Source organism: Sycon ciliatum, chromosome 3 (assembly GCF_964019385.1).
Source record: "Sycon ciliatum chromosome 3, ocSycCili1.1, whole genome shotgun sequence".
In the NCBI taxonomy this organism is placed as follows: domain Eukaryota; kingdom Metazoa; phylum Porifera; class Calcarea; order Leucosolenida; family Sycettidae; genus Sycon; species Sycon ciliatum.
Genome location: NC_088645.1, coordinates 1,466,363 through 1,489,116, shown reverse-complemented (window position 1 = coordinate 1,489,116; position 22,754 = coordinate 1,466,363). Strand labels below are relative to the sequence as shown.

The following is a 22,754-nucleotide window of genomic DNA, read 5'->3' as shown; positions in this document are numbered from 1 at the left end:
ATCTATAGCATGGCCCAGTTAGCTGATGTAGTGAATGGTAGTGCTGCATGCAATCAGTCGCAGCTTATTCCTGGCTCCAATCTGGAGTGGCGTGAGTGGGATAAGTTCTTTATGCAGTTCTTTAAGCCCTTGGTCGGCATTTCCAAGCTTCACTACATGCGCTTTTCCAGTGCTGAGCCTGGTGTAGTGTATTGCAAAGAGAATGTTCATGCTGCTGAGCAGAGGCTTGCCTTGCTGAAAGTGCCTGCAGAAGATTTGCTTCGTGCTGGTCTGCCGAAAGTCCTCAGTCCTGCAGGACTGACTGCAGAGAGGCAGCAGTACCTCTTTTCTCACATTCGCGAGCATGTTCCATCAGAGTTTCAAGATGAAGTTTGCGCGCCACCTACTGCATCTGCAGAGTGAGACAACATCCTCGCCGACCAGCCTGACATGGCACTTTGATCATTTCACATTCGTTTCTATTTTCGTGTATATACTTGTGCCATTGCTCAGTTACACAGTTGCGTAACATTGCTCTTGATTACGCCTATTTGCGTAGATGCCCTCATGTACTCTAAAGAGTCTCTTGATGCTATGATGTATAGAAGACTCAATATCATGTTACCTATATGTACAGTATTTTTCACTTGATTTGATAATACTCTCCATCTGCTTCATTGGGACAGCTTTGCTTGGGCCATCAATTATTCGTTCAACACCGCTGGATTGTTTGCGCTTGAACATCATTTTCCGTATGTTTGGCAAGGACATAGGTGCAGACAAATGACTGTATCTATGGTGTTTTTTGAGATTTTTGAGTCTGGTTTTTTTTATTGGTTTCTGCATGAAATTCTGAAAGCTCTCGTATAGAAATCTCAAAACCGCCCTCCAAGTCCATTACCTGGGTTTTCGCTTGTGCTGGCTCATTTCAAGAGGCGTTGCAGCATGCGGCCAATCTCATTTATCTGTTGCTGGCCCTGGGTTTCCAGGTAAACTTCAGCAAGTCAGAACCTCAGCTATTACAGGTGTTGAAATTTCTGGGATTCCACATCAGTTCAATAGCCATGACATTAGAACTACCTACGGACAAGGTCCATCGGATGTTGACAACTTGCCGGAGCTAAATTGCCCAGAGGCAGGGTACAGCTCGACGGCTTGCCAGCATCCTGGAGCTGATTTCCTCAGCAGCACTCTCGATTCTTCCGGCTTTCCGAAGCAGCATTGGAGGATTTGTCTTGGTGGCTTCATCACCTGGAGGGGTTCAACGGGCGCTGTATTGCTCTGCCAGTTCCAGACTTGGTCATGCAGGCGGATGCAGCATCAACAGTCGGCTGCGGAGCAGTCTGTGGTCATCGCCATGCATCAGGCCTTTGGACAATGGCGGAGAAGCATATTCATATCAACAGCCTGGAACTACGTGCAACCTTATTTGGTCTACAATCACTAGCAAAGGATCTTAGAACCCTTACCACAGCGGCAACTGCTCTGGACGGTTGGCTGAAGTCTCGAGGCCTCATCTTGAACGCCGCCAAGAGCCAGGTTTTGACTATATCTCCCCAGCAGCATATACAGGAACTAACAGTCAAAAGCGGCGATTGTCTCCTCCCTTCCGGGTCTTCTGCGCGCTACCTCGGTGTTCACCTTGACAATCGCCTAGATTGGGACACCCATGTTGGTGTGATATTGTATGTACTTCAGAGGACAGGGATCAATTGTATCACATTATTCGGACAATTGGCACGCTCATTTAGCTAGCGCTAATATGTAGTCTGTAGCACTAATACGTGTATGTAGTCTGTACATAAGGCACTTTCCTTATGTACGTTGATTCATTCTATCTCAAGTTGGTGGAACATAACATGGCGCAGTGACCCGAACCAACGTGCTATTGCAGCAATGGACGCGGAAGGTGGAGAAGCAACCAAGATGGACGGCGACTTGGCCCACAGCGTAGGTGAACCAGTTTCAAGGCAGGACCACACCCTCGTCCGATTGGCGCAACTTATCGCTGATCAAGCACAGCAGGCTTCTTCCCGGGATGACCGAATGGTGGCGCTGCTAGACGCTGCGCTGAGCCAGGGCGCAAGAGAACCCCAGAGGGTAAGTCAGCCCACAAAGCAGACCTCCATCAATGTTGAACGCCCAATTTCGGACGCTACCGCCACCTTGGCAGATTTCACGACGTGGAAAGAATCGTGGGAGGACTTTGTACGCTGCCAGCACCTCAGGTCCTAGGACCGAGAAACCAGAGTGGCAGCACTGAGACAGTCCTTAGACGAGGAACTCCAGCGGTACATAATCTGTATTTCTGAGGAGGACGATGATGACGCTATCATCGGGGCCATCGAGGCGTTTGTAAGACGTCGTTGTGACCCTTTAGTGGACAGATTGGAGTTCTACAATTTGAAACAAGACGATAATGAGTTGTTCGACTCCTTCCTGATAGTGTTGAAGGAGCTTTACAAGGCTTGTGACTTCACAGTTGGAGAGTTCTGCACTACTTGCACACGTAGCCTCCGTCGATATGCCCAATGCTGGTCGAGAGTCGAGAGGAGAGGCCAGGAGACATTGCACGACAGGCTTGTGGTTGGCATTCGTGATGATGACACGAGGCATAGGCTTCTGTCCACCCCAGCCCTGACGCTGGAGGATGCCGTTCGGATATGCAGGGCTGAGGAAGCTGCCAAAGCCACCCAGCAAGATATGCCACAAGCGCAAGTCAGCCGTGCACAGGCATTGCGCAAAACTCGGTATCAGCGGAGCAAGCAGTCACAGTCGAGCAGCAGTGCGTCTTCTACTCGCAGTCATGAACCACAACTGAGTTGCAAACCGCCCGTTCGAAAGCAGGAGGGAGACAACCAGCCTAGAGCCAAGTGTCCTAAGTTTGGATATGACTCCCACCCCCTCTCCCGATGTCCCGCCCGAGAGAAGACCTGCAATTCGTGTGGTGAGAAGGGACCTTTCCAGAGAAGATGCCCAGCGGATGCACCCCAGCTTGGTCACTTGCGACTGCAAGTCGCAAACTTCAGCGGCAACAATGATCGCATCGAGATACCAACGTACCTGGACAACCATGACCCAAGGTCAGCAGCGAAGCTCAGATGGCTTCCCGATACAGGCAGTGACATCGATGCAATAAACTTGGATGGACTTCGGAAACTGGGAGGCAAGGAATGTGACCTTGCCCCGGACCTCAGTGTTGTTCTGAATGCCAATGGAGGTCGCCTCACGAACATAGGCATGGTCACGGCTTTGCTGTCGGTCGGTGATCGTCAGATCGCAACACAGATCCACATGTATGAGGGGTTGCAATGCCTGCTGCTATCGAGGCAGAGTCTGAAGAAACTCGGAATACTTCCGGCAGACTTGCCAAGAAGTGCGCTATCTCTGTTGCGTCCTGCTCCCGGCTAAATGCCCAACTCCGAGGAGCGGAGTGAAGTCGAACTGATCCGAGAGAATATTCTTAAGGAATACGCTGATGTGTTTAGCAACGGCGCGGTACCTACCATGAAAGGTCCGCCGATGGTTATCAAGCTCAACGACGGCGCCACACCATGCAGAGTTAACGGAGCTCGAGCAATTCCGTTTGTTTACCGTGATCAGGTCAAGGAACATCTTGATCAGATGGTGAAGGAAAGAGTCATTGAACCAGTGAGCGACACTTGTGATTGGTGCCACCCAATCGTGCTGACTGACAAAAAGAACACTGCTGAAAAGCGCCTCACAATTGACTTGACTAAGCTCAATTCACAGGTTCAACGACCAATGCACCCCATGCGCACCCGCGAGACGCCATTGCGAATCTTGAGAATGCCCGCTTCTTAACCACACTTGATGCCCCTCATGGGTACTGGCAAGCACCATCGGCACCTGAATCGCGTCATTTAACCACATTTATCACTCCATGGGGGCGATACCGTTTCCTTCGAAATCCGCAGGGTTTCGTCGCGGCGGTGGATGAGTTTAACCAGCGAACGGATCAGGCATTTGAGGGCATCGGCAATTTTGCAAAGGTTGTAGATGATTGTTTGGTGCATGACGCGACCTTCAATGATCATGTAAAGCGTGTCCGTTCGGTTTTGCAGTGTGCGCGAGAGAATGGCATTACATTCTCAAAGAAGAAATTCGCTTTCGCTCAGTCAGAGGTTCAGTTCTGCGGGTACTTCGTCAGAGAAGGCGGATGGCGTATGGACCCAGAGAGAACGTCGGCATTGGGACAATTTCCGACCCCGACTACACACACTGATCTCCGCTCATTTCTGGGCTTGGTTGATCAATTCGGTGATTTCAGCGATGAAATTGCCAAATTGATGCAGCCATTACGGAGTCTGCTGAAGGCAAATGCTGAGTTCCTTTGGAACCAGGATCATGATGCCGCAATGTTGAATATCAAATCTTCCTTGTTGCGAACACCGACCCTGGCGTACTATGAGTTTGGTGCTCCCACTCGCTTGGAAACCGACGCCTCTCGAAATAACGGTCTCGGTTATGCACTCCTACCGTTGCAAGGAGGAAATTGGCGATTGATTCAATGTGGCAGCCGATTCATTTCAGATACCGAATCACGATACGCGATGATAGAATTAGAGCTACTAGCTATTGCTTGGGCAATGAAGAAATGTCATGTCTATCTCTCCGGGACGAAATTCGAGGTGATAACCGACCATCAGCCACTCATTCCCATTATGAATAAGTACTCACTGATGGAAATGGAAAATCCCCGCATTCGGCGAATGTTGCTTAAGTTGCAGGGGTACCAGTACCTGGTTTTGTGGCGCAAGGGAAAAGACCACGCTATCGCAGACGCACTGTCACGCTCGCCGATTGGTCAGCCGACTAAGGAGGACACTGCCATTGGGGAACTGCCCTACGAGGATTGCGGTCGAGTGGCGTCGGTTACTACCCTCTGTGGCGACGATCAGCAGCCTATTCTCTCAAGCTGCAAAGAAGCGCAGCTCCAGGAAGCAGCATAAGCCGACAATGCCTACCAACAGCTCATTGAAACTGTCGACCGGGGGTTCCATAACGCAAAGAACCCGCTGCCGGAATGCATCCAGCCGTATTGGTCCGTGAGGCATTCTTTGTCTGTTGAGAACGGCATCCTTCTGAAGGGTTGCCAGATAGTAATACCAAAGCCACTTCGCCACACTGTGCTGCAGGATCTTCACGCATCACACCAGGACCAGGAACGAACGGAGCAGAGAGCACGTCAAGTTGTGTACTGGCCAGGACTGTCAAACGATGTTGAAAATATGGTCAGGAACTGCCCCAATGCCGCCGCTACCGATCGTCGCAACAAAATGAGCCCTTCCTGTGCGACCCAGTGCCAACCCTGCCCTACCAACGTGCCAGTGTAGATATTTTCAGCTGCAGCGGAAACAGCTATATCGTCTACACGGATCATTTATCCGGTTGGCCGTGTGTTGATCGTCTAGCACCGGGCACCAGAACAAAGGACGTGATCCGGCCGCTTCGCCAGTGGTTTTCTGATGTCGGAGTGCTGCAGGAGTTGGTCACAGATGGTGGCCCACAGTTCACCTCCAGGGAATTTAGTGCGGTCTGTAAACGATGGCAAGTGAGTCATATCCGGTCCACCCCCCACTATCCGCACGCAAATGGGACTGCAGAGGCGGCTGTCAAAGCCATGAAGCACCTGGTGTCCAAGACTACCACCGGAGGAGACCTGAACGTGGATGAGTTCAGGAGGGGACTGCTAGAATGGAGGAATACACCCCGAGATAACGGCCGCAGCCCCTCACGGATATTGTTTGGCCGACCTCTACAGTCCTTTGTGTTCGCCAACCACCGTACGTTTGCTACGGAGTGGCAGGCCAAAGCCGACAAGGCTGACGAAACAGGTTCGGCTGTCCGAGAGCAGAGCGATGCGCGGTATAATGCCTTCGCGAGACCACTGGGCAACCTGAAGATCGGCGAGACGGTGGACATTCAGGACCCACAATCCAAGCGGTGGACACTGCAAGGACAAATTGTCGCTATTGGAAGGCGACGTGACTACTATGTCAAACTGACCAGCGGTCGTGTGTACTGGCGCAATAGAAGGTTTCTGCGCCCATATCAAACCTACCGGCCAGATGTCCCCCCGCCTACAGGCGATTGTCCTGTTAAAGCGCCATCAGGGCCCAGCATCCCCAGAAGTGCGGCGGAGCTCCCACTCCCATTGACTGAGGCAACCCAGGTGCGGCGCAGTCAAAGGCAGAGAAGGCCAGTTGATAGGTTCGATATCACATCAACCCGCTGGCAGTCTTATTCATAGATACTGAAACTTTCGGTATGATTGACTCGACCTGCATGCGATGGATGGCAATAAAAGGAACATAGGACACTGCCAGAACAGCCACAATTGACTACGAAGAATTGCATTGTTAGAATTGAGCTGTTTGGGTTAGAATCCTGACATAATAATAAAACTTTTCGCGTTTTATTGAGTTAGTTGAGTTGAAATCCCATCGTACTTTAGTTGCGTTTTAGAGAATTCAACTGGGGGGGGGGGGGGGGGCAGAAATCAATTGTATCACATTATTCATACAATTGGCACGCTCATTTAGCTAGCGCTAACATGTAGTCTGTAGCACTAATACGTGTATGTAGTCTGTGCATAAGGCACTTTCCTTATGTACATTGATTCATTCTATCCAAGTTGGTGGAACATAACACATGTTAAAATTCACTATGTGCTCACCAAGGTTGCAAGAAAATTGGCGCCTTGTGGTGGGCACGCCGAAGCCTATCAAGACCGTCTCGTCAGGTGTATATGAAGGCGGTCATAATGCCCGACCTGCTTATGGCTCCTACTGCTTTTCAGCCGCAAAGCGAGAGGGTCAACTGAAACGACTGCAAACCGTGCAGAACAGAGCCATCCGCTGTATCGATGGCAACCCGCCCCGGACAGCCATGCAGCCGCTGCTCACTGCTCACTCCCTGTACCGTGTCAGCGAGCTCTACAGGCAGAAAATATTGATCACCATCTGGCGGTGCATCCACGCCCGCACCAGCCCTGTGCTCGCCCAGCTTCTAACCCCGGCACAAGGCACTCCTACCCGCCATCAGCAGTCAAATAGCCTACTAAGCTAGGCAAACCGTAGCCGCCGCGGTCAGCGGAGATTTTCTGTCGCTGATGCTCTGTTGTGGAACGCTCTCCCTGGTGAGGTCCGCACAATAACCCGGCTACCTGAGTTTAAGCATGCATGTGTACCATACGCCTGTGTGGTGCACCCGTTAACATCGTACATAATTGCACTCTCATGTTTCTTATTATGCTACTGCATCTCCTTGCATGGACGTGCGTACAACCTTACAGCATACTACTCTTGATACTATGCATGCATGTGTGTACTCCGTGCCCATAATCGACAGTGCATGTCTCTTGTTGCTGTTCAGTCTTTTCCTTGGTAGTTTCCGGACGAGTCGTCCTCTCTCAGTCCTTCGTTGCATTATTCTATTTCAATATAACTAATCATCACATAGACTTGATGATACCACATGGCGCAGTGAACTTGTTTTAGTAGCAGTTTCCATTAGTCTTTCTCAGGTCTGGGTCTTTAGTACCTCTGGCGCTTCGTCTCTCAAATAAAGTGAAATTATTTGAAATTATTTCCGTTTCGGCATGGCGGAATCAGACCCACCGGTACTCAGCCCTGACATTGCTGCCCTCACCCAGCTCATGAGACAGCAGATGGAGACCGCCGCCACCCGCGAGCAACACCTGACACAGCTCATGGAGCGAACTTTGAGGAGCATTTCGCAACCTCCACCACCGCAACGTCCACCCCCAGCCCCACCGGCAAGCATACCTGCGGCGAGACCAGTTTCGGTCGATCGCCCTCTGTTACTTGCCTCTGCCTCTCTAGCAGAGTTTGCCGCATGGGAAGGTCTTTGGCAGGACTACGCCCGGTGCCAGCACCTGGATTCCCAGGACAATGCCACCAGAGTGGCAACGGTTTGTCAGTGCCTGGACGAGGACCTCCGGAGATTTCTTCGTGAGGACACAATTCCTCTGGCTGACTACCACAATGACGACGATGTCATCCAGGCTGTACAGGCATACATTCGCGGCCAGCAGAACCCTCTGCTGGACTGGATCGCCTTCTATGCCCGCCAACAGCAGCATGGAGTGTCCTTCGATCACTACCTGACTTCCCTCAGGGAAATCCACAATTGCTGCGATTTCAGCGAAGCTGCACTCTGCAACTTCTGTTCAAGCAGAGTATGCCGCCAATGCCAGCAGGGACAGCGTACCAGGTACGACGAGACCATGCGTGATCGCCTGGTTCTTGGCATTCAGCACTTCAACCTACCCACTAATCGTACCGACCTCCGTTCCTTCCTCGGTCTGGTGAATCAGTGTGGAGAATTCACCCCACGGATATCCGACCTCGCCGCTCCGCTACGTCCGCTATTGAAGACCACGAATGAGTTTGTGTGGGAAGATGTCCACACCGCGGCTTTCAACGCCACAAAGTCTTAACTGATATCGCCGCCGACTCTCTCGTACTACCGTGCTGGTCACGACCTTCGGCTAGAGACCGACGCCTCTGCCCTGAACGGACTTGGGTTCGTGTTAAGGCAACGCCAAGATACCCAGTGGCACATGCTGCAGTATGGCAGCCGCTTTCTCACCGACGCAGAGACACGTTATGCCGTCATAGAACTGGAGTTACTTGCTGTGGTTTGGGCTGTCCACAAGTGCTCCCTCTTTCTGTCTGGCATCCGATTCGATTTGTTCACTGACCACCGTTCATCGGTCCCGATTCTAAACAAGTACACCCTGGATCAGATAGAAAATCCACGTCTGCTACGCCTCGCACTGAAGCTCTGATCATTTCAACTCGTCGCGCACTTGCGCAAGGGCAAAGAGAATGCGTTTGCGGATGCACTGTCCCGTAACCCGGTCGACAAGCCAACAAGTGAGGAAGAATTCGGTGAAAGCTCAGCGCTCTCAGCACCAGCCATCAGAGCATGTCTCCGCCAGGACGAGGATGGCCGAATTGCAGACCTCCGGCACTGCGAGCTCCTGGACGCTGCCTGTGCCGATGATGACTATCAGGCCCTTCTCCAAGCCGTTCATGAAGGTTTCCCTCATGATCAGCGCGCCGTCCACTCAGCTGTGAAACCATACTTTACTATCCGCGAGCATCTTTCAGTCGACGGTGATCTTGTCCTGAAAGGCAAATGTTGTCCCGCGTACCCTCCGCCCACATGTCCTCCAGAATCTACATGCCTCCCACCAAGGCCTCAACCGCACACAGCGTCGAGATCGACAAGTCGTACACTGGCCACACTTGTCTAATGACATCGCCCAAGTCGTTTGCAGTTGCGAACAGTGTCGCTTGCACGCTCCGTTTCAGTGTAAGGAACCGATGCGTGTCAACGCTGACCGCCGTCTCACCCTGCCATTCCAGTCAACCAGTGCCGACTTATTTTCTTGTCAAGGGTGGGAATACCTGGTTTACGTCAACCGTCACACTGGCTGGCCTTGCATCGCCAAGATCGGCCGCACTGCATCTTCTGCCGATGTGATCTGTGTGTTCCGTGGCTGGTTTGCCGACGTCGGTGTCCCCAGCATCCTCACTACTGATAGTGGTCCGCAGTTTTCATCACGTCGCTTCGCTGAATTTTGCACCCGATGGCAAGTTTAGCACTCCACGCCTTCACCTCATTATCCTCAGTCTAACGGCTATGCCGAAGCCGCCGTGAAAGCGATGAAGTCCCTTGTGTTGAAGACCACGTCCGACGGTAACTTGGACGTTGATGAGTTCAGACGCGCATTGTTAGAATGGCGCAACTCCCCCCGAGAAAATGGTCAGAGACCAGCCCAAGCACTGTTTGGTCGACCATCGTCCTCCTTCGTGACAGCTCATCATCTCAGCTTTGCTCCTGATTGGCAAGCCAAAGCCACCGATGTTGACAAGCGCTCTGCCGCTCAGTCTGCCACCCAAGAACAGCCTTATGATGAGTTTGCCAGATCACTGTGCCCACTTCGCATTGGCATGCGGGTTGACATCCAAGATCCGCGCACCAAACTCTGGCGCACCACCGGCGTGGTCGTCGCCATTGGTCGCAACCGGGACTATATGGTGAAGTTACCCAGCAGCCGTGTTTACTGGCGCAACCGTCGCTTTCTCAAGCCTGCCCCTGCCGTAGCCCGTCCTGCTCCGCCTGCAGACACCTCCCCGGCTGAGCCCGCAGCACCGCAGCAGCCTTGTGTGCAGCAGCCTCATCGTAGCCAACGGTCTCGTCAGGCACCAGAGCGTTTGAACATTTCGTTCACAGCATCTAAGTCCTATGCTTGACTCTACCTACCTGTAGCTCACACTCTTGCTACAAGTAGTTGGTATTGGTATCACGCTTCATTAGTGTTTACTTTCTTTTCTCTCACTTCTGTTTTTTCCTTCTCGTTTATGTGAGAAAAACAGCTCCGATTTTCCGCTTGTTTATCTCAGAAGGGGCGTGTGGTGTACCTGTGTACATCGTACATATTTTTCTCTCATGTTTCTTATTATGCTACTGCATCTCCTTGCATGGACGTGCGTACAACCTTACAGCATACTACTCTTACTATGCATGCATGTGTGTAACCGTGCCCATAACCGACAGTGCATGTCTCTTGTTGCTGGTCAGTCTTTCCTTGGTAGTTTCCTGACGAGTCGTCCTCTCTCAGTCCTTCGTTGCATTATTCTATTTCAATATAGCTAATCATCACATAGTCTTGATGATACCACAGCCTGTTGGGAGTAGTTCGAGCTACTGCTGATAGCTCTGCTCTCCCTCCCCGTGAAGTTCAGCAATCCTCACGTAGTATCACAGATACATCCTCTCCCCCCCCCCCCCCGTTTATTCGCAGTTATTAGTATCCTATCCTCTTACTAGGTGCTTCCATAGCTTTTACTATGTTCTTCCATAGTCACTTCTACGCTTAGCCTTCGCCGTCATTTTTTGGGTCGTCATCCCGTTTGTATGTGCGAAGTGAAATAAAACCAACCAACCAACCAATCTTCAGTCTGCTCAAGTGTTCATCGACATCGAAAACGAGGCGGCTGTATGGTGCATCAACAAAATGCGATGAATCACAAGCCCGGAGCTGAACAGCGCAGTCCAACAACTGTGGCAATGGTGCCTGGAGACGGACATCACCATCAGAGCCCAGCACCGGCCAGGCGAATTGAATGTGGAAGCAGACTTTTGGTAACAGCAAACGGGAGCAGCACAGTGGATGCTCCACCGGGGAGTCTTTCAGAGGCTAGCCAATCAACTTGCTTTTCCTCTGGAAGTGGATCTATTACCTTCATGCACGGCTGTCCAGCTACCCCGATTTATGAGGTGAAAACCAGATCACATCGTGGAGGACCGATGCTCTCAGCTTCACATGGCCCGACCTGCGTACCTGCTTCCTCCGCTCTGCCTCTTAACGAGGTGTTTGAGGAAGATTCAGAGGGAGAATGTAACTCAGTGTGTGTTAGCTGCCCCGATGTGGAGAGGAGTCCTATGGTTTTTTCTCCTACTGAGCCTCTGTGTCGACCAACCAATAATGCTGCCTCATCACTCTGAGCTACTCATGAACGAGCAGGGAAATGTCCACCCCTCATGGAAGCAAGACAGCTGCGCCTAGTTTCTTGGCAGCTGTCCGGCATGCATGGAAGCATCAACAACTTTCAGCAGATGTGTCGTCGCCCCTCAGTTCTTCTTGGCAGAGCAGACATTACAAATCAGCATGGTCACTGTGGTGTTAGTGGTGCTGTCAAATGGACATTAATCCGGTTTTGAATCTTCCGGCAAATCAACTGTCCTGCAGTACCTTACGGACCAAGTGACGGTAGGGAAGTCATACCAGAGTTTACCGCTCTGCACTATCCAATACCCTGCAGCCGATGGGGGCCCAAGAGACCGGACAACACTCGCTTGTCTCCCGGTTGATGTGTGGAATTTATTAACAAAATCTACCTATGCCTTGCAATTCGGTTACTTGGGATCCGGCAATCCCGCTAGGCACTCTCCAGTCTCGGGCCCCGGTGAAGGATCTGTCCCTGGGAGAATCACATGCTAAACATGTGCTTTCTACTGTCTATAACGGGTGATTTCGGGGCATCTGAGCTCCGGCATCTGTCAGCCGACTCCATTGGTTTCTCTTCGGAAGGTGTCTCACTGCAATTGTGGGCATTAACTAAGATAGAGCACTCTTGCAGATGAGTCTTCGTAGCCAGATATCAGTTGGAGGCAGCTTGCCCTGTAGTTTACTTGGAAGCATACGTGGAACACACAAAGTCTTTAAGACCTTCTGGTACTCAGCAGTACTTCACCTTAGCTCGTAAGCCACATTGTGCGGTATCAGCTGCTACGATTTCTCGTTGGCTGGTGTCCGTGTTATCCACCGCTGGCATTGACACGTTGGTGTTCAAAGGGCATTCAACCTGAGCCGCTGCATCGTCGCTGGCTGCAGCTGCTGGTCTGTCAGCTGAGTTCCTGTGCGTCGTTGGCTGGAAACAAGAGTCTATGCTCCAGTGCGTCTATCTCAGAGATCCCATGCCTGCTGCGTCAGTCCACATTCGGCAGGAGCTCGCAACTGGAGTATTGACTGCTGCTGTACCAGCATCTACACAGCCCTGAAACAATGCTGACAGTGTGCTTGTTCATCTACGTCATGATGGTGTGGATGTGTGCAAACATATACAGTGACTTTGCTGTACAAATCCATTATTTGTTTTACAAGTATCTGAGTGGTGTATGCATTACAAGTAATTACAGGACAGACAGTGCTGGAGTCTCGCTGTACTAGATTTATGAATTTATGAATATTTTTCCTGAATTTGCTTCGTGTGGCCACACCATTGGTTGGTGTTAGGCCATTGTGTTATTTTCCAGCCAGGGTGTTCTGGTTTTCCGAGTCATAAATATATCCCTGACACTCGTACTTCCTCCGGAAACAAAACCTTCGTGACTTTTTCACATGACTTTTCAAGGAGTTACTGTGCTCAACAGAAGGGTTCTTTTCGAAGAGAAACACTTCGACATATCTACAATATCTACAGAATAGATTAGTGGGAGTAGAATTTCAGTCTGGGTCACCATCGCTCGACTCATCACCGCTGAAACCGTTCTAAGTGGCAGGTCGATCAACGCAATGTCGTATGTCGCGGAGAAGCTTCTCCGTGTCCCTGATCATCTTCGCTGTTATCTGAATGCCTTCTCCAACACTCGGCGGAGACCACGGTAGTACTGCAGCGCTGGTACTCATTACCGCTTCCGCTCTCGCTCCAGGATGCCCCGAAGCAACAAACACAGGCAAAGCCAAACATTTCAAATTTCTCTCTCTGCATTTTGGAGTTTTGACATCTTGCCGACATGTTGGCATGCCGACAGGTGTTTTGGGGATGATTTCAAAACGCTAGCTGCTATTGCTATTCATTTTCCACTCTTCTTGCTCCTGGGTGCCATTGTCCTGCTTTGTTAAGTTCTGAACTAAAAAATAGCAGCGACGAGCAGTGAGCACAGTGCTCTTCTTCGCATTGCGTCAGGTGGACGAAAATGAAAAACATGTTCGCTGTGCTTTGATTACAGCGTCAACACCCTTGCTCTGCGACGACTGTCGGCTCTCCAGAACATGAATCATGCTTTCCGACAATTACGAAATGTGGGATGGTCTAAGACCATGATTGAGAAACAGAGGGTACCAGGTTCAAGTCCTGCTTGGAAGCGGAAGGAATTTTTCCAGCCGTGCTGCGACCCACAGTTAATTGGGATCTTGTGGCCTGGCCTGTTGACATGCACTGTGAAATATGCACTGTTAAAATTGTTGAAGTTCGAAGCTCCGACATGCAATTGCACATTTCACAGGCAATGATGCATTTTGATGTGAAGTGAAAATTGTGTGAGGGGCAGAGACCGGAGATGAAACAAGATCTATAATGCGCTGAAAAATGAGTGAAGACGAAGCCAGAGTTTCCGTGTTTGAGCTGATGGATCACTTGTGGGGTAGTTTTCTTTTACGAGATTTTTCTTTTCAAATTTCAAAATCTCGAGCAAAGGAAAACCCGGTTCAGGGTTGGTATACACTGTTTTATATCCGTACTTTGCTCCTCATACCATGCCCACTTCACATCAATTGCTGTGAAATGGGCAATTGTTTTCAAAAGTAAAATTAATGCAAGGGTGCACTAGCTTGTACCTAGAGCTTGTCCAGGTCCACCTCGTCTCGTCATGCAGGTCAGCTACCTTTCTCTCTTTCCTTTTTGTATGCGTTCCTTCTTCGTCAAATTTATTTTCGGTGTATTTATTTCGTGATATTTTTCGTAGTGTGTTTGCGAGCGTGTGTTCATAAAATATTACTAAATTAGAGGTCCAATCATGGTGAGCCACGCTCTAATTTTTGATGTTTAGCAGAAGTGCAACTACTCTATTTTTAGCCATGCAAGCAGCACATCAGTAGGTTCCTGGTCACGTCTAGTTTCTTATCTTTAGACTTAGAGAAGTACAGGAACAATAACTGTAATGCATGATACTAGTAAACACTTTTGTGAGATCCGTGCGCATGTGCAGTGTGTGTGTGTGTGTGTGTGTGTGTGTGTGTTTGTGTGTGTGTGTGTGTGTGTGTGTGTGTTTGTGTGTGTTTTTTCTGTTTTTCCTCCCTCAGTCATTTTTTATCTTTTTCTCTCTTTTTTCTTTCTTTTTTGTCTCCGCGAGGACGCGGTGGGGTGGTATGTTAGGCCCACAAGTAATTACAGTATAATAATTCATATAATTCATTAGTTCATGCATTATTCATTTGGCCTGGGTAGCTACTTGCGCGTCCATGTTTGCCATAGCTACCCAGACCCTTTATATTGCGTTGCTTCTCTCTTCAACTCTCTCTTCTCCTCAATGAGCTCTTTTAAACTGGTCTCACCATGCTGATCATGTGTCGTCCAAAGTATGCCGATCTGTCGGTATAATGTCAAGTCACTTGTCCCATTTGTCCCAAAATTGCCGGATAATTTTTTATAAATCATACATTCTTCCCCTCTTCACGTACGGCTTCCCTGCCTGGTCCACCATTAACAATACCCACATAGGTAAATTAGAAGTTCTCCATCGCCGTATACTGCGCATCATATTTCGTACTGATCGTTATATCACAAATCTAGACTTGTATGCTGCTGCATCCACTACCACTCTGCAACATTACCTTGATGCTTCCAAGTGCACCCTGGCACATTCAATTTTTCTTGACCAGCACCCTGCTCATTTACAGTCCCTTAATTGGTTCAATTCAGGTGGCACCACCCGAAGCTGCGTTCGTCTCCCCCTAGCTAGGTCTACCCTATTCGTAAATTCCCCTTTCTTTTCCTCCTACTCCACGTGGCTCCAACTGCCTCCCAGTGTTAGACAAGCTCCAGATATGCCCAAATTCCGTACCCTCGTCAGACAGCACTTCAGTATCTCCAAGTAAACAAAGTCACAGTCACCACTTCCGCTGCATAGCTCGCTGAGCATCCCATTGCTTTTTAAGTTGCTAATCCCTTCCTACTTTGTGTACGTGCTCTTCATTTTCTTTTTTTCTCTTCTTCCGTGGTTGGTCTCACCCTCTCCTCAATTCAATTGGCTATCTTGACATGCCACGAGGTGCAGAAATAAATAAATAAATAAACTCTCTCTCTCTCTCTCTCTTCAGTAAGCTCTCTTCAATAATCTCCCTCTTCAATAATCACCATGTAGTTGTTTCATTCGTCCTGGTCTTAGTCGTCCCGTATATAATATAAGTCGTTCGACCAACATACCTTTTCCCGTTGTTACCGTTGTCAGTCTCTTGTTCGCACTCAACAGTCGTTTAAAAAAACACCCTGGCTGGCTGCTCCGCTACTCTAGTCAATCGCACAGAATCAGTGCACGAATCGGCTGTGCAGCTTCAAAAGCGTCCATGCTCCCACAGTAACGAAGGAAGGTTGCAGCTCACACTCCACATTCCTTTTGCTGAAAGCTCTGTTGTGTTTTTGAGTGTTGCATTTTTTGAAGAAGAGTGTACTTCTATGGTGTAGCTTTCACAGTTCTGCTCTGTCTAGCTTTCTCTTCACGGTGAAAGGCGAGTTCGTAGCGTTGAAATCACTCATGCCAGAGCGGCTAAGCGATTTTGTTCCACACCTAGAATCAAAGCCTTTTGAGCTCCGTACTCCCTATCAGTCGCCAAGTAAAATGGCGAGTGCTCAACATGGCTACCTAGTTGGAAGGCTGGACTTTGCACACCGGTGTTGTCTGCACCCACGCACCACACATCCTGCCTGATTCACTGGCCTGTCAATCAATTGTATTGAAAGCTTTCGGTCCGGATCTCGCCACTGCATGACTCAGTTACAACCAGTTATGACCAGTAGCTTTGGACGTCATCTTCGCTTTGGACGTCAACATCGCTCCAGCAAAGCGGAAAAGCCTTGAAAGTATTGCTAAAACATGTATGGCAGCTATCTGTCATGTTCAAAGCAAGACCAGCATGTCCAGTAGTTCATAGCTATACCAGCATGTCCAGTAGTTCAAAGCTAGACCAACATGTCCAGTAGTTCAAAGCTAGACCAACATGTCCAGTAGTTCAAAGCTAGACCAACATGTCCAGTAGTTCAAAGATAGTCCAACATGTCCAGTAGTTCAAAGCTAGACCAACATGTCCAGTAGTTCAAAGCTAGACCAGCATGTCCAGTAGTTCATACTATACACCCTCCATCAGGTCAGCGTCCTTTTCATCCCAGCCAACGCCCTTAACAGTATTAGTAACGAGTCATGCTCACACACTCGGATTGCTCCCAAATTATCTGCCAGAACAACAACTTTGGCCCCAGTATAAGTCCTGCTGCTTCCACTATAACCACTCTCGATAACTGTGCTCCAAGACTGGTACAAAAGCCTTTAACACTTCCCAGTAAGATCATAAACTCCTTTGTTTACCCTCAGAAGTAACCTTACACACTTCCACTTTTCGCTCACTTTTGAATGTTGCCCGTTTTTTGTCCTTCCTATGTATCGACTTAGACTCATATTTTCATGAATTATTCTGCATGGCTTGAATCATGGGTTTATTGTCAGCTTCTAATTTACCTTTCCAGCAAATGTCACTTCTCTGAATCTCTCTTCTGCTGCCACACACGCTTAGCTATATCTGACCATTTCACTACCCCATGTAATCACAGGGGAGACTAAGTCTTCCTTACTTCACCCCTATTATTTTTATGCATTGTAATGTTCAGGCGTTGGTGCAGTGCCAAAGAAGAATGGAAAGATGCGCATGATTCACCTCATGTCCAGGCCACTTGGGAATAGTTTCAATGACGGTATGCCTATCATAGTATGGCTGGTATATGGTACCATTCAGCACACTGACTTACTTCGGATATCAACATTACTTCCACCATCCAGTGCGACTCTTTTTCTCAGCACAGCCTCGAGTCCCTTATGGTGAAGCTCTCCTCTGCAGCACGTTGGGTTGTGCCGGGCCGTAAGTTTTCACAATGTCTCTGGTCTTGTTGCAGCAGGTATCAAAAGCCTCTCAACAAGATACAGTAAACCCTGACCTAACCGGACACCCTTGCTGCAGCCAAAACCATCATGATATATCAGAATTCCGCTTGATCCAAGGATGCACGTTTGATCCAAAGTACTTTGGTGCAGAAACATCCGGTCAATACAAGATTCAGCTTCGGACAAGGTCGGGAAAACACAGGTTGTACTGTAGCTCTTACCTCTGATGCTATGGAAGATATCAGGTGGTAGCAGCATCTGCTGCAACACTGGATTGGTAAATCATTCTTCCTGCATTCCGACTGGCCTCCATTGCCAAATCTACAACTATAATAATTATGTGGATGCAAGTGGTTCTCGTGTCTGGGAAGTCTACAGGAATGTCTGTCTGCCGTATGCTTTGCCAATTGTTTACACCACCAGGTACCATGATGAGGCAAAGCTATGTACAGTGTATCCTCATTCACTGCACTAATGAAGTAGTTGTAGATTATGTGAAGTCGGACTGTAGCAAATCATCCCCAGCGATGCAACTTCTCCTCATTGGCAGAGAGGAGACCTTTATGAGAACGAAGAGAAATTAAAATACAGTTGAAACGATAGGAATGAACATTTGTCTCTGCCAAACACAACTTTACTATTCAGCCACCCAAATGTCACGGAGAAGGAACTTGACTGCCGAGTCTTTGTCACGTTTCTTTAGAAAGGCATCTTGGTAGCTCACTCCGGTGCGAAGAACCTACCGGACGATGTGATCTTGCCCCGATATATATTATGGGGAAGTAAGCTAGTATGCTGGATGTGTTATATCTTCTAATGCAGGACACACCTATTCGACTGGCGATATACACACGCTCCCGCTCGCACACCTGTGCATACAAAAATTTCCAACGCACATGCACTCACAAGCAATTGATATGTTGTGTTGAGTGTTATAATCACTTCCTTATGGAGAGGGATGTTAGAAGAATATGCTCAGTGCAGTTTCCAAGTTCGAGGGAAGTTGTGAACGGAAAACCAGTTAGCAGTATAATGTTTTGGACATAATAGTATTTGATTATAGACTGGCTCTAAGGAAGCAATCGATAACTGTTGCACCATGGTATCATCACATAATTATTATGATCTTCAGTGATTCCCACCGCCCACCGAGAGCCGACACACAAATGGCCCCAAAGGGCTAGCCCACAGCTGTCCACCATGGTCCAATCACACGAGCGGCCATATAGGCCGACAGGCAGCCCACCAAGCACTAAATGATCCTGTCAGCACCAGGCTGCTAGCATACTGCCCACCTAGGGGGCACAAATGGCCGACGCTGCCAGCAACCTGCCCACCAAGGGTGCATGGATGGCCTTTGAGGCCAACAACCTGCCCACCGACAGCTAAAGCAACCTGCTCACCGGGTACTAACACATTCACCCTACCGAGCGCTGAAGCAAACTGCCAAGGGGGGCTAACATGTACACCCCATTGAGGGCTAAAGCAACCTGCTCACCGGAGGCTAACACATGCTTCCTCCATGTCATTAAAATTGTCACTTCACACATCACAATGTTTGCGGCTTGCTCGTCTTAGTCGAACTTTCGGAATCGATGTTTTCTGTGTTTGAACATTGGAGCCACCCTTCCTGAGCAATGTCTACTTGTCATTGAAGCCATAGTGGTCTCGGACTTTGTCCGAGCTCTCTTCCGCACTAAATATATTCATCGCGCTCTGCACTATTCTGCCCCAGAGCACATATCTTTTTTTCTGGAGTTCTTGCCCTTCCATATAGTTTGCGTGGGCATTTATCAAGACTGCAAGCTCGGGTATAAGAATCCTGGTATCTCTCCAGAATTCGAAATGCTGAAGTTGGAGATGTCAAGAACAAATTGTTCTCAATTTCCTAAAAAAACACGACGTGTGCCGCATGTTGCTGTGAAGGTAGCATATCTGAAAACACCAACAAAATCAGCAAAGCACTTTCCAAGAAAAGAAGGTGCGGAACTGCTTACCCAATCCCGCTGGAAGGTCGTTACAGTGTACTTGAAAAATGCTAGTTTGCCGTCATCGCCTGCCAGCTGGAGTCATGGATGGTTTGAAAACGAAGTCTCATGACCTGAATTTGAACGTGCGTCTTGTTCAGTGTATCGCTGAGTGCAGAAGGGTCTGCCTCAAACTCTGATGAAGATGTCGACCTTATCTGTAAGTGCAGCAAAGACGGGAGGCCAAAACTAAAGCTTGGTCTGTCTACAATGCTCTGCCTCAGTTTCTAGCTGATTTCTTTTCACGTTGAGTGGACAACATAAATTTGAAAAATCGCTCTGGGAAGCAATAATTTTAATGACGTGGAGGAAGTACATTCCATTGAGGGCTGAAGCAACCAGCTCACCAAGAGCTATCACATACATCCCATTGAGGGATGAAGTATACTGCCCCCCCCCCCCCCCAGGTGTAACACATACACCCACCAAGCGCTGAAGCATACTGCTTGCTGGGAGACGATCATGTACCGTCCACCAACGGCTTATGTGTACTGCCTGTACGGACTATCTAGAGCCAAGGAATAGCTCCTGACACCCACAACCTTCCCACCAAGGGCTAAAGCATACTGGCCCCAGCACCAATCTCGTACCGCCCAGTGTGTGCAAACGAACGACCAACGGGGCTAAGAATTCTCCCACCTAGGGCTCACATAACTACCTGGCATGAGGAGTCGCACCACACACATACAACAATCCTGACGCCCGCTTGCATTCCCACGTCCATTCGGGAAGAAAACAAGGTGGCAAATGAATGAAAGAGCAGAGACAAAAAAAATCGAGACGGTGGGATGGCGGGGAGAAGTAAAACATAATTTCAGCAAATCAAGAAAGAAACTAAAATTTAGGACAGCTCCTTCATGTCCAGACAGGTTTTGAGAAATTCAAGACATATCTGTCGAATTGAAATCATAAAAAATGCCCGTAAAAATTGGCCAACTTCGGTTTTTTCGACAACCGGTGGCATGGGCAAGCAATCTGCCTCGCTTTACAAGCGTATTGCATCCCTCATTGCTGAGAAAAGCAGCGAACCGTATTCGGTTGTCATAGCATTCATCCGCTGCCGCCTTAGCTTTGCTTTGCTCAGAGCAAGTGCTATGTGCCTGCATGGTAACTGCTCTGTTTTCGCTGTGCATGCACCTGTCTCTTCTTCTGCCTCTCTAGTTGTTGCCGAAGCTGGCACTTCCTGTCATTAATATTGTAGTCTTTAGTTCTTTAATATCAGTATTTGTCATGGCGACTCCATTACACACTTTGTAGCACGAATTGTAAAAATATTAAAAAAGTAGAAATTGTCCAACTTGTAAACTGGGCAGGGACAGCAATAATTATGACATACACTCACAGCACCAGCACTGTGCCTATAATACCCATGTGCGTGGGCAACTAAGCTTTCCTGTGCAAAGCCCACTTCTTTTCTAATTCGTGCAATTCTTGCATGAGTAACTGAGCTTATGTATGATGCAGACATACTGTATCATTCTGTGCTGGGAAACGTTTGAAATGTTAAAATGAAGTTTTGTCCATGCTGTTCTTTTCTGTTGGTGTATTGTGTTGTGATGTACATGTATGTACCTGTAGATCACCACACTGGATGGTACATACATACGTGATATAGGCAAACAGGGCAGTGGTAATGCCGAATTCAAATCGCCCACTGATGTAGCTGTGGATGGCGATGGTGATCTTGTGGTGGTTGACAAGAACAACAAGAGACTGCAGGTAAGATACATGATTGATTAGTGTGGTTCCACTTCTGTTTAATTACACAATGTTGACTGGAAGTTCAGTACAGATAGCAGTCTTCCGTTGTTCACATAGTACTAGAGTGTACAGTATGATCATAGTACTAGAGTGTACAGTATGATCATAGTACTAGAGTGTACAGTATGATCATAGTACTAGAGTGTACAGTATGATCATAGTACTAGAGTGTACAGTATGATCATAGTACTAGAGTGTACAGTATGATCATAGTACTAGAGTGTACAGTATGATCATAGTACTAGAGTGTACAGTATGATCATAGTACTAGAGTGTACAGTATGATCATAGTACTAGAGTTGTAACAGGTTTAATCAAACTTGAAAAGTAAGAGGCCTGGTTGAGCGTGCCTCGACCAGTTATATGCAAAATGTGATAGTATACATGTGGCAATGGCGCCAATGAAGGTGCTAATAGACAGGCGTAGGGACGCATGAGGTGCGAGGGAGTGTAAAGTTATAGAGAACAGGGGAAAACTGTTACATCATCCCCTCCTATGGAGAGGAAGGAGCTTATAACCCAAATGCTCAAGTGGAATAGAGTACAATAAGCGCAAACACGTGCGAGACGAAAAAAGGCTTCGCACTGAAGTAACACAATAAGACGACTGAAACTCCATGCAAATAAAGTGTAATAAGCTCAACAAATGTGTAAGGTGAAACTAGAAGTTCAACTGCAAAACTCAGCGGGCAGAAGCCAAGGTTTTGTACTTCTGAAGTGGAACAATGTCATTACCAGATTCATCCAACAAATAATGTTCAGGCTCCCAAGTGGCATCAGAGTAGCCTTGCCACTTGACTAGGTACTGAAGCTGATTCTGCCGGCGGCGGTGACTGAGAATGTTCTCCACCACATAGCGGGCATGACCATCAAGGTCCGTGATAGACGGAGGCGTAGGCTGTCTCCTATTAGGAATAGCGTTCTTCTCGTAGGCACGGAGTGCCGACACATTAAATACCGGGTGACAGCGGCTGGTATGAGGCAACTTGAGCTTGTAGGCATTCGGGCCGACCACATGGGTTATAGGAAAGGGGCCAAACCACTTGGGGCGTAATTTATGGGATGGTCGGTCCCGAGCTTCAGGAGTCAGGAGGAAATCCCGGTAGACCATTACCAAATCTCCCACCTTCAGCTTTCCCTCGACCCTTGTCCGATCTGCATAGAAGGCCTGATGAGCTTGAGCTGCCACTAGCGCATCTTGTGAGATCTTGACCGCGTCTTGTCTTGCTTGCAACCAATCAGCTGAATCTCTGCCTCCCTGAATAGGGTTGAGGAAGTCGGGTGGCGCTCTGGGATTTAGACCGTAATTTAAGAAGAACGGTGTGTTTCCTGTAGATGATTGAGTAGCGCTGTTGATAGAAAACTCACAGAGAGGTAGGAGCATATCCCAGTTATCTTGTTTATGATTTACAAAAGCCCTCAGCACATCCTCTACTATCCTGTTTACTCGTTCAGTTAGGCCATCTGTCTGAGGGTGATTGGCAGTACTAAATG

The 22,754-nt window shown here is 48.6% G+C and overlaps 1 protein-coding gene and 1 long non-coding RNA gene across 3 annotated transcripts in view; one reads left to right on the top strand and one right to left on the bottom strand.

The window, feature by feature from the left end:
- Positions 1 to 22,754, bottom strand: part of LOC135811202 (uncharacterized) — a 191,971-nt gene that overhangs the window by 103,157 nt on the left and 66,060 nt on the right. The gene's annotated exons all lie outside the window — the stretch shown is intronic.
- Positions 1 to 22,754, top strand: part of LOC135811198 (mitogen-activated protein kinase kinase kinase 7-like) — a 139,468-nt gene that overhangs the window by 55,820 nt on the left and 60,894 nt on the right. For both annotated transcript variants that reach the window (XM_065324391.1, XM_065324392.1), the window contains exon 8: positions 21,078 to 21,218. In XM_065324391.1, coding sequence (XP_065180463.1) covers positions 21,078 to 21,218 — 141 coding nt within the window. The remainder of the gene's footprint in view (positions 1 to 21,077; positions 21,219 to 22,754) is intronic.